This window comes from Podarcis tiliguerta (assembly GCF_965153285.1).
Source record: "Podarcis tiliguerta genome assembly, chromosome: 2".
NCBI classification, from domain to species: Eukaryota; Metazoa; Chordata; class Lepidosauria; order Squamata; family Lacertidae; genus Podarcis; species Podarcis tiliguerta.
In genome coordinates, this window is record NC_139535.1 from 81,782,594 (window position 1) to 81,795,362 (window position 12,769).

Genomic DNA, 12,769 nt, shown 5'->3' on the forward strand with positions numbered 1-12,769 from the left:
CAGAGCACTCCTGACATATGGTTGTCCAGCCTCTGCTTAAAGACCTCCAAAGAAGGAGACTCCGCCACACTCCTTCGCAACAAATTCCACTGTCGAACAGCTCTTACTGTCAGGAAGTTCTTCCTAATGTTCAGGTGGAATCTTCTTTCTTATAGTTTGGATCCATTGCTCCGTGTCCGCTTCTCTGGAGCTGCAGAAAACAACCTTTCTCCCTCCTCTATGTGACATCCTTTTATATATTTGAACATGGCTATCATATCACCCCTTAACCTCCTCTTCTCCAGGCTAAACATGCCCAGCTCCCTTAGCCGTTCCTCATAAGGCATCGTTTCCAGGCCTTTGACCATTTTGGTTGCCCTCCTCTGGACACATTCCAGTTTGTCAGTGTCCTTCTTGAACTGTGGTGCCCAGAACTGGACACAGTACTCCAGGTGAGGTCTGACCAGAGCAGAATACAGTGGCACTATTACTTCCCTTGATCTAGATGCTATACTCCTATTGATGCAGCCTAGAATTGCATTGGCTTTTTAAGCTGCTGTGTCACACTGTTGGCTCATGTCAAGTTTGTGGTCAACCAAGACTCCTAGATCCTTTTCACATGTACTGCTCTCAAGCCTTCTTTTAGACACTGTTCTCAGCCTCCATACAGTTTGGGTCAAGGATCTCCTTCAAAGATAGTCCTCTATTTTGAAAGGGATGCCAGTGTTCTTATTTGAAGGTGTCCTCCATTTGAAGGTCTGTCCAGTCCAAGTCTGGTTTATAGATAGGTAAAGGGACCCCTGACCATTAGGTCCAGTTGTGGCCGACTCTGGGGTTGTGGCTCTCATCTCGCTTTATTGGCCGAGGGAGCCGGCATACAGCTTCCGGGTCATGTGGCCAGCATGACTAAGCCGCTTCTGGCGAACCAGAGCAGCGCACGGAAATGCCTTTTACCTTCCCGCCGGAGTGGTACCTATTTATCTACTTGCACTTTGGTGTGCTTTTGAACTGCTAGGTTGGCAGGAGCAGGTTTATAGATAAGGAACATAAGGAACCATAAAAAGGAAGAGCAGTAGCCCTGAAACTGCCCATCAACAGAGACCAGCACCTGATCAGCAAACTGAGTAGGCACACAACTCACCTGGTATCTTCCCCACTAAACTGAGATGTTTTGTATTTCTGTTTAAAACTGTGGTTTACATAAAACTATCTGAATAATTGTTGAACATGTATATCCTAGCTTTTCTGCAAGGAAATCAAGGTAGCAAGAAGCATGGTTGTCTTTCACCCATTTAATTCTTACATAATCCTGTGAAGTAGGCTGAGACATAGAGACTGGGCCAAGGTCACCCTGAATCTGATTATATTTTATTTCAATGTCTGATATAAAACAGTTGATATTTAACAATATTTTACAGCTAGCATGCAGTGATATTCAGAATTTGGCATTGTTTTATTGGGCATACTATAGTAATAATATTTGGCTGTATTTGGCATTTGACATGCAATGGCATTTAGTATTTGACAATCTTTTATAAATGGCCTGTTGTATTTTGAATTCTGGAATAAAATCTCACATTTGAAACATGAATGGAAGACTAGGAATTTGGACAAATTTTGTTTAAGCTGTGTTTTAAAGTGATGCATGAGCATGAAAAAACCCGGACCTAATTTGAATCTGAGATGGTCTAAACTTGGTCCACTGCATGGTCCAATGTTGGCAGTGACTCATGAGTGTGTGTGTGTAGGCAAGAGCATCATGTTGGAGACAGTAGTGCTACACTCATCAGGACAAGGATGGGGTGAGGTGGTGAGTTCAGGTGACTTCTAGGGTGTCACTAATGTGTGAGTGTACCTACAGACCTCTGCCAGCAATCTACAGTTCTCCTGACTTGCTGCTACTTCCCCCATCTCATCCTTGTTCTGATTGGCTCACTGCTGTGGTGGGGATGCCACTAACTTCTGCCTCGCTCCTGCCACATGAGCCACTGCTGTCCATTGAGCAGGTGCCATAGTTAACATGCCACCCAACTTTGAACAGAACCTTTATTCATTGGCTGCAAAAACTACCTTCTCTGTGTCTGACCCATCCTTGCACTTATTTATTACATTTCCTCTGTTCTGTGTTGGTGCAACAATGGAAGGTGTCTTTTTGAACCTGACTTCTTCTTTTTTTTTTTAAAGGATGCTTAAACTTAGCTTTTCTCTTGTCCAAATTTACTTCAGATATAGCATAAATATTTGGCCTTGCTGAGAGACATAACGTAACAGTTTTATGGCTGGCATTTCTTCTCTTGTTGAGGTTAATGGTAAGGACAAAAATTGGGGTTAGTGTGTTAGTGAGAAGGACTTGTTATTTTAGTTGTTGAATGACAATTGCCAACACTGAGCAATAAAATAGATAATTTAGCAGAGTGCCAAGGTAACCTTTTCAATGCTGTTTGTTCTCGCAAGTGATTGTGCTATGAAGGCCTCACTTTAAAATGCAGCACAGCTTTCATGTATGCAAGAGTTCTTCACTAGGAACGATGCAGCAGCAAAGCTAGTTTATAAATGACAGCCCTAGGGAAAGAACAACTTGGAGGCGCTATGCCTAGAAAACAATATATAGAGATGTCTTCATGCGGTATTTGCACAAAGCTGAAAAGCTAATATTGACAACTGCATATTAGTGCTTTTGCAGACCTAAATAACGCAAAGGCAAAAGTGACTCTTGTGGCACCAAGGAAAAGGTGGCAAAAGAACGGGGGGGGGGGGGGGGGGGAACACGCCAAATAATCAAGGGAGAGAACTAGGTGCAGGTAACAGGCAAACTGAGGCCAAAATATTTTGGCAGAGAGTGCTTGATATGCTGTTGAAGTGAAGGAAAACAAAATTGCCTGGGAGCCAACAGAAAAGTCTGGGGATATGTGCTCTGACTTTGTAGATGATTTTATTCTTTATTTGTTGGAAATAGTCAAAAACACCATTCCATCTCTATAAACAGACACCACAGGAAACCTAAGAACAATAAGCTGCAAAAGCTCAGTGGGCAACCAGCTGAAGACTGGATGAAATGAACTGGTGGTGAGAGAGGTCCAAGGTAGAGAAGCAATCTTGCATTGTATAGGAAACATCAGAGGAGAGAAAATACAAAGACTCAAGAGATTTGAGCTCTTTATGTTAGAAAAGCCGAATTAAACAAAAATAATCTCTTGACCCTCCTTATATAAGAAGTCAACTAAGGGCCAAACTAGACATGCCAACCCTGGTGCAATTAATGTGTTGCTTTTAGAAGGAAAATGGAAGTACAGGAGGTCTGATACAGATTGGGACCCCGGCACGGGGTAAGGGGGCTTTAATGCTGTGCACCCTGCTCTGGCTCCCATCCAGATTGGAGGCCCCACACATGCAATTTGCTTTTTTTTTTTAAATTAACCCACACAATTACTATGGCAACTTACTCAATCTGGGTTTGCTGGTCACAACTGTTACCTGGAAGTGAAGTACTGGGAGGACTTGGCATTTTGGAGTCAGAAAGCATGCACGGCCAAATATTGGAAAGAAAAGGGATGGTGACCTTGTTAAAAGAAACAACATGCACAACTGATGTGTACGTGTATTTGTGACAGCATGGCTACTGTGCAGAGGCAGCTAAGCTGTCTGCCCACCTCTAAGCTCTGTGTCCCAAGCAGCTGGCTGCCAGCAAATAAATTGTCTTTGATTACATTGTAAAAGCTGTAAATAAAGTAAAATAACACAATTGATGATGAGCGCTGAAACATCAGCAGAGCACTGGCATGTGTGGATTATATGGCTTCAAAGCAAATTTCTTTCCTATCTGGGCAAGCAGGTTTTGCTCTTGCTGTGCATCTTTTGACGCCCAAGACACTACAAATCAAAGCAATCTTTGACAACAGCAACTGAGAAAGAAAGAGAGGCATTTGTGTTTCTAGACATCAGGAAACATAGCACAATGCTCTCCTTTCTGCATAAGAGGGACTGGACCATTGTTAAGCAATATGGCCCAAATACAATATGATCAATAGAATAAATATTTTTCATGTGAGAGTCCAGCTCATGAAATACTCTATTGATATTTGTTTGGCTTCCATGCCAGTAGAAAGAGTAAAGTTACAGCACCAGTAACTTTGATCTTCTCTTGTTTATTATCTTACCATTGGAAGGTGTCTGGTTTGTAGTGCCTAATATCAGGTGGTTATAATTTTGCTCTTGGTCATCTGAAATTCAATGGGAAAAAAATAAGATTCCTTTTTAGGAACAGCTCACCAAGGCTCTGCCAACCTGCAGGTAATAATTATAGCTCACATTATTCATGGGAAATCTCTACACGATTAAGGAGAAGAAAATGCTTAACAAAGCGGAAGTGTCTTTCATGTTATTCTCTTAAAATTTCAGTTGCAAGAGAAACAAGTTAATGAATAACATCACCCATTGTGCTGAGGCCACAAATGGGATATTCAGCAAAATAAGAAGCACATCCAAAGCATAAGCAAACCATGACACAGATTTCAGCAGAAGGCAGCCTCTGCTTTTGAGCAGTCTTTAGCTTCTACATGCCCACACTGCAGACATTCATAAGCCATATTCACGTATTATATCTCTGTAGGCATTAACACATTCATTCATTCATTCATTCATTTAATAAAATTGATACACTGCTTAATTGTAAAAAGGATTAGGACTTTAGTTTTCCCAACACAAGCCTGGACTAGTCCCACCCCTGATATCCACATATTGACCATGGGCATTTTAAAGAGGAAACCTAGGTGTGAGCAGCTGCCCTACATGATCTGGGATGCATAGCACACACTACATCTTTAAAGCACATTCCTCCCCGCAAAGAATTCTGGGCACTGTAAGTTTGTTAAGGGTTCCTGGGAGTTTTTAACCCTGTGGGAGATAAGCTACAGAATTATTTGAAGAGGAAAATGTGCTTCAGTTGTGCTTTAAAGGCAGTGCATCTACGCAGCCTTAGGCTATGATTTGATTGCGAGAACTCATTATTTTTAGGGACAAAGTGCCTGTGGTGGACATGTTACGAGCATCTCAGAGAAGCTGCTTTAAATTATATAGCTGCACGTGGTTAGTGGCAGTGGCTTACCAGGTAGGATTGTGCAATTTTCTCCAAGCTACCAGTTAAATCTTATACCTGCCATTTGGGTGGTATTGCTTCAAGGATGTGCTCTACAGGGAGCTAGCTTCAGGTACCAGGCCCATTGGCAGACCAGCTCAGCGTTACAAAGATGTCTGCAAGCATCTGGGTGGTGTGAAGATGGCCTGTTCTGGGAGTACTCCTGGGTTCAGCTGAGTCTCAACCCCTGTCCTAAGCTCTGACAATGGGTTGCTTTCCTTACAATACAGTTTAAGAAGACACCAGGCCCGCACCTGCCTGGCAGCACAGTATCACAACATAGATATAGAACAACCACAGGAAAAGACACCCACAAAGAGACTAGCACACCACCTCCCTGATTCCACAAACCTCTCAGACATTACATTGACAATGAAGGACAAAGGGTGCTGTATTTTCACAAGACCATAAAAACCAAACAAAATGTTTCATGGGAGACTGGTGAAAGAATGATGATTTCATTCTTAAAGCAGTTGTGAAGATCCTGATTGTGGTGGTCATGGAAAGGAGATTCTAACACTTCCCCTTCCTGCATTACAATCCATCCCTTGTAGATGTTGAAAATTATTGTCTCTCTCCCACGTGTCACCTCCTTGGCTCCCTGGGCCGGTAGAATGGTAGAATCATAGAACTGTAGAGTTGGAAGGGAACCCAAAGGTCATCCATTCCTGCCAGGTGGCCATCCAACCTCTGTTTAAAAACCTCCAACGAAAGAGAGTTCACCACCTTCTGAGGTAGTTCCTTCCACTGTTGAACTGCTCTGTCAGAAAGTTTCCCCTAATGTAGTGTTCAGGTCAGTGCTGGTTATGAGGTAACAGTAGCCTGTGGTTAACTAACTGGTAAGTGCAAACCCTGATGTAACACAATATGGAAGAACTGCATATGGCATTATTTCAAGCAAACTATATGCAAGCTTTCTTACCTGCTAGAGTACAAGATAGAATACGAGGAAGGCAACTACTCTTCCTCCTTATCTTATACTGTATCTGCATAAGTTTGCAGACAAGCTGTGGCTAAGCGAGTGCCCTCACTTGGGCCAGATCACTGCCACTGATTGCATTATCTGACTGCAGAGTCTCATACTCTACTCTTAATATGTCGATTTCTTGGTTCCAGACAGGATTAAATTGCCCAAGGGAAATATTTTAATGCTGGTGAGCCAGATAGCTTAGCACATTTCAGATGCTATCTTGGAGGCAGATGCTGACTAAATATATGTACACTTATATATCAAGTCATGGATAAAAGGTAAAGAGGATATAGTTAGAAGCAAACCTTCGGTACTAAGGTTCCAATGTTAAGATAAGCTAAGATAATGCACACAAATATTCTTATTTCCCCACTGAAGTGCATCCACCACCCGTTAAAAGAGAAATAAAATGAGACTCCCTAAAGATTAAGAATTTCCTGTTGACTACAGTGCCAGTTAGATATGAACTGATTTTTTTATTTGCCTGTAGTACTTCAGTTTCTCAAGTTGTGACTGAACACAGGATGTGTGAAAAACAAAATTCAGTTGACTGGGGGGGGGGGGAAGCGTCAAAGAAGCTGGGTTTTTTTTTGGGGGGGGGGAGAAGGAGAGAGGTGAACAATTTGTCCTTCTCATGTTCTGTCAGAAATAGAAGGGGGGCTCTCAATTGCCTCCATGGTGATGACACCTAGTGCTTACAGATCTACATATCCCACTGTCCATGCTTTTTCAGTGGAAACAGAAAGGGAAGTTTGAGTTAATATTTGTTTTTTAAAGCATGAGTAACAAGCTCCCAGGACAGGTGTATCACATATAACTTGCCTGACCCTGCAAAGGATGTTTGTCAGAGGGATTTGGCTTGGGATTTGGAAGTGTGGGGTCTGATCTGTAGTAAAGGTCATAAATGTATTTTATAAAGTGATAATGTTCTAGGGATAGGAAGAAGAAGCACTCTTATGCATCTTAAGTAAAATACCACCTGGCATTTCTGATTAATCACATCCCAATTTCACAGTTCTTAGGAACAAAAGCAACAGGTTTTCCTTGTGCTGATGCAGCTAGTTGCACTGCATTGGATAGGTGGGGCCAGGGATGGCTTTAGATATTTTGGCACATCAAAGAAAAGCAACAACTCCTCCTGTTCTCAGCTGGAGCTCATTGGTACTCAGAGATGGAAACTGGAGGCAAAAATGAAAGTCACCCCTTCTGGAATCTGCCTCTAGCCTAGGATGAGTCAAGCCCCTCCTGCTATGCTGTCCTGTCCTTTGCAATGTCCTGGTATACGAGTACTTCCATGTATTCATTGTGGAATGCCGTTCTCTTGTCACTGGCTCTGTGGAGGTCAGTGTTTTTTAAAATGAATTTGCTGCAGGTCCTACCCAGCCCTGACTGCTTCTATGCTTTGCAAAACACTGCAATGCCACATTTGGTGATGCTGGCTGTGACCGGCATATTATACCAATCAGCTACTCTGCTCAGGGCAACATCCCGTGTCTACTTGCAGTGAGTCTACTTGCAATGCCAGTACAGTGCCACTGCTGCAGCAGAACATGGTCTGGAGGCACAAAACGTAGCAAACTTGAAGCAGCTAAGCCAAGTCTGGGTCTGGCTGCTGCTCGGAAGTAAGATGCTTGGAACTGAGAGCCATTTGTATGCCATCTTATGTTTCATGCAAGAAAGGTATAAAATAAGCAATTTTGTTCCATCTGCAGAAGCTCATAGGAACCTCACATGCTTGCTGTGCAGTGGCTTTAGTTCCTCTGCGAATTCCTTTTATATATATATATATATATATATATATATATATATATGTATGAATTAATATGATGAGCAAAATTAGATTTCATGGTGCTTAAAGAAAAAAAAGATTCCTGTTATTTACAAGTTCAGGAGATCTCTTCAAGGCCATCCACTGTGACCCCTCTCTAATTTAGTTCATGAAACTGCAGCTGCTTAAATAGTTTCTTTCCCTTAAATTAGCCTGACTTCCAGCTATTCTCCTGCTGCCCATGCTTTCTGAATTCTTGTTGCACAGCTGACCCCTCTGCAGCACTTTTGCAGGCAATGCTCAAGAGCACTAATAGTGAAGAGTGCTAATAGCAATAAAGTATTTGGAGAGAGAGGGCAGATTCTTCTGCTTCTTTGCGGGTTTAATGAGATAATTTTGCTAATGGAGGTGCACCGGCTTGAAGTCAGCCAGTGAAAGGCAAGGCTGTTGTGCAGCCGTCCCGATGATGTGCTGGGCTCACATCTGTCTACTGGGAAGCTCCATTAAGGAAATAAAAGATTAATAGAGCTCTTGGTTTTCCAAAGATAACAATAAGAATCCTCTGGGTGCAGTTGGAAAAGATACTGAAAAACAGTATCAAGAGATAGAGAGAGGGAGGGGAGGGAGGGATGCAGTCTTTATGAGCTGCCTGCTGCAGATCCACCCAGAACATCAAGACGTTTGGCGACACACAAGTTCCCCTCCTACACAAGTCACCAGGGCAAAGCTGGGCAGGCAAACTCACTCTGTTGTTTTCTAAGAGCTTTAACCAAGGCCCATGCACACCCCTAGTATTTAGTGTAATGTAGCTCCATATATGGGACGCGGGTGGTGCTGTGGTCTAAAACACTCAGCCTCTTGGGCTTGCAGATCGGAAGGTCAGCGGTTCGAATCCCCGTGACGGGGTGAGCTCCCGTTGCTCGGTCCCACTCCTGCCAACCTAACAGTTTGAAAGCACGTCAAAGTGAAGGTAAACGGTGTTTCCGTGCGTTGTAGCAGCTTAATCATGCTGGCCACATGACTCAGAAGCTGTCTGTGGACAAATGCCGGCTCCCTCGGCCAGTAAAGCAAGATGAGCGCTGCAACCCCAGAATCGTTTGCGACTGGACTTAACTGTCAGGGTCCTTTTAGCTCCATATAGCTTTTTGCTTGTGTTCACACATGCTGGCTCTTTATTAAAAGTTGGCAATAACAGCTTCTCCAAACAATCAGGCACACTACCCAGTGTCCAGTGTCAGGTTGTGATACCGAGGTAAAGGTAATGGTAAAGGTACCCCTGCCCGTATGGGCCAGTTGTGTCCGACTCTAGGGTTGTGCGCCCATCTCACTTAAGAGGCCAGGGGCCAGCGCTGTCCAGAGACACTTCCGGGTCACGTGGCCAGCGTGACGAATCTGCTCTGGCGAGCCAGCACCAGCGCAGCACACGGAAATGCCGTTTACCTTCCCCTATAAAGCGGTACCTATTTATCTACTTGCACTTAGGAGTGCTTTCGAACTGCTAGGTGGGCAGGATACCGAGGACTTGTCCACAAATGGAATTTACTGTGTGTTTGCATTCCCATTTAATTGCCCTCCAACAGCACCAATCTTGAGGCTGTTCCACTGTGAATTTGAGTTTACATGGCAGTATGGGGATTATAGGGTAAACAGAGCTCTAAACCACTCTACCTAGGGTCATAGATCCCCACGCCCCCTGTGCTTTTGAGTGGGTGGATCTGCTGCCACTTTCAGCCACTCCTCTTTCCATGCCCACTACTTCTCAAATGCTTTCATTTCTTTTCCAGCTGCGCTCATATAGCTATTTCCAGCGTTCTCCTGAATGGAGCCATAAATATATATTCCTTTGATCTCTCAAGATTTACACAAAACCAGAAAACTGTACAAGCAAACTACATTAAAAACTGTGTTTTGAGAATTTACCGTTGCCTGACTCTGTGCTTTTGCACACTTCTTGGGCAGGGATCTGTGCACATGCCTGGTTGGTACTTAAATTGTTGCTGGGGTGCCCATGCTGCTGACATATCCCCATGAGCTGTCTGGTGCGGCTGGGCTGAACAAATGATGATTAAAAGCCAGTGCTGCATTTGCCTTAGCATGTTTTGCAGCTAACCGCCTCCGCCCGTGATTACTGAACTGCCTCAGGGCCGTCTGCCTTCCGCTGCTTCTCCCCACTTCCCTGCCTCACCAGTATGCAGCTCATGTTACTATGAAGATAAGAAGGAATTCAACGTAGCACTAAGGAGAATGTTTTCATCAGCGCAAGCATTTCTGCTGGTCTGACAGAACCCCCCCCCCTCCTCTGTGTTGTTCTGATTATTCCCTCGGGAAGTGGGGGGGGGGGGATGTTGGGGGAATCCCCATTGTGGTAGTGGGAGTCCTTGTGTTGGCTTTTGCTAGCACACCAGGTTTGCTGAAGCTGGCTCAGTGTCTGGAGTGCAGAAGAACAGGGTAAAATGAGACAATCCCTCCCAAACAGTTTCTCACAGCCTGGCATCATTCACCATGGTCTAATCTTTTTGAGTGTTGGGTGTCTTCTCTCCCAAGCACCTTTGCAGCTTCCACTCTAATGGAAGCAACTTGTCTAAGCCCTGAGATCCACCAAAGCCCAACTCCAGTGTTTCCCAAACTTGGGTCTGCAGCTGATTTTGGACTACAACTCCCATCATCCGTAGCTGGCAAGACCAGTGGTCAGTGGTGATGGGAAATGTAGTCCAAAAACATCTGGAGTCCCAAGTTTGGGAAACCCTTCTCTACTCTTTTCAGTCGGAGAGGCAGGTGTAAGCATCTCTGATAACTATGGTGAGCATGGGGCTCCTCCAGCACCTTTCAGCATGAGACCTTTAATTAAGCAGCTCAGATCAGAGCATTTTTGACAAACATTGCAGGATCTGAAGCTGCCTGGCAGCCTTTCATCCCCACTCCTGACAGAAGAAGATCTTTTCAGATGCTGACGTATTGATCTGAACTTTGAAAGCAGCCCTTCTTCCTCAAGGTTGAGACTGACAGTTCTAATTTGCAACATAAATCACTCACTGAGCCTCCCATTCCCAAGTTGTGGACTCCTGGTAATTGATGAAGAAAACATTAAATAGCCCCCAATGGGCCAGCGTTTTACTTTCCACGGAAGGATAATATTCCCTAGAAAACACCCTTCTCATCTCACCAGGTAACTTTCCAGCTTTCCTTCCGATACACTCTTGTGCATCTCCACATCCTCTAGAGCTTGTATTTTTTCAGCCCCAGTGATTTCCTACATGTTGATAGCTAAACTGGAATGAAATGGATTTATTTTGATCCATAACATAAAAAATTGCAAGTGTCAGTTTCTTCAGAGGAGAGGCTGCATATTTTGTACTTTGTCTTTGCTAATAAAGCCAACGAAAATGGAAAGCTGGAATATTTGCAGTTGTCAAATATGCCACAGATGAATGATGTGTCTGCAAAGGACAAATGTTATTTTCAGCTGGTTCCATGGCATGTTCATAGAGGAAATTAATTACATGGGGGGAAGAAAAGAATACCACTAAGGAGATAAAATCCATTTGGTGACAAAAATTAACTTTCCTCTCTTCTTTGGAGATACTCTCTCCCCCTGGTTCTCCTATGCTCACTTTCTAGCTTCCCCCCCTCACCCAAAACAGTCTTCACAGAAGAAGCAGAAGCCACAGGGCTGATGTGAGCTGTAGTCCAAAACAACTGGAGGGCACCAGTTTGGTGAAGGCTGGTTTATGTTCTCAAATGAAACGAGGGTTCTCACATGCCAGGGGCAAAACTAGGCTTTATTTCACCCGGGTCAAAGACCCAGTTTGGCATTCCCCTCCACGTACACACACACACACACACACACACACACACACACACACTAGGAGCCCCAATTGCACCCGGGGTAAAAAAACCTGGCCAGCCACGGTACTGCACATACTTAGCATTCTGTAATACACAAACAGGAGAAACATGAATGCAAAGGAGGAGCTAGCGCTGCTCAACGTACAAGCACCCCCAATTGGATTGTGTTCAATTATCATTTATCATCTGATTCAGATGGGAGAGGGAAAGAACAGAGGAGAGAGGATTGAATCCAGGATAACTGCACAATGGGGGGGGGGGGGGACTTATACATATGCAAATAATTCCTGTTCATACGCACCCAGGGAGGTGCACATTAGCATTTACATTGTATTGATTCATGCTGCAACCAGAGAATGGTACGCAATGTATGTTATGCTCCAACAGGAATACAGAAACATAGAATGCTGCCTTATACTAAGTCAGGCCATTGGCCCAACTAGCTCAGTGTTGTCTACACCAGAGGCGGAGAACCTATGCTGGACTTCCATACATACAGCTTCCATCATACCTGATGACGGGCAAAACTAGGTAGGTAGCAGGAATTCAACAACATATGGAGGGCCACAGGTTCCCTACTCCAGTCTACAGTGGCTGATGGCAATCTTCTAGAGTTTTGGACCTGCCTGGAGATGCTGAGGATTGAACCTAAGACCTTAAGCATGTGAAGCAGATGTTCTGCCAATGAGCTATCAACCTTCCCCAATCACAGCATTTGTCCTATGATTTCCTTGACAATGGGGACCACTGGGGACCAGTTGGCACACAGCAAATTTTGTAGACAGCTGTCACATTAACAGTTAAATGTGCATAGCACTGCTAGATTTATTGCACACTGTGTTGCAAGCTATCTGTGGAAAAGTGTGATGAACAAACAATGATTGAACGAATGAACTGGGCTGCATGAGCATACAACGCCCTCAGGCAGCTGCGAGGGTGCCAGAAGTGTCACCACTCAGACCTTCCCTGGGCCTGGGACCCACTATTTTAATTTCCTACAATGTCTTGGATTGATAGTACATTAGGAGCACTGTGGGAAATAAAGATGGCGGTCCCCAGTCATTCAGTGGTA

General features: G+C 44.1%; 1 protein-coding gene across 7 annotated transcripts in view; it reads right to left on the reverse strand.

Annotated features, from left to right (window-relative positions):
• SHISA6 (shisa family member 6) overlaps positions 1 to 12,769 on the reverse strand; it is a 257,501-nt gene that overhangs the window by 23,996 nt on the left and 220,736 nt on the right. For 5 of the 7 annotated variants that reach the window (XM_083429685.1, XM_083429680.1, XM_083429679.1 and 2 more), the window contains exon 5: positions 4,137 to 4,199. The exons of the other annotated variants lie outside the window; for them this stretch is intronic. In XM_083429685.1, coding sequence (XP_083285811.1) covers positions 4,137 to 4,199 — 63 coding nt within the window. The remainder of the gene's footprint in view (positions 1 to 4,136; positions 4,200 to 12,769) is intronic. 7 annotated transcript variants of the gene reach the window in all.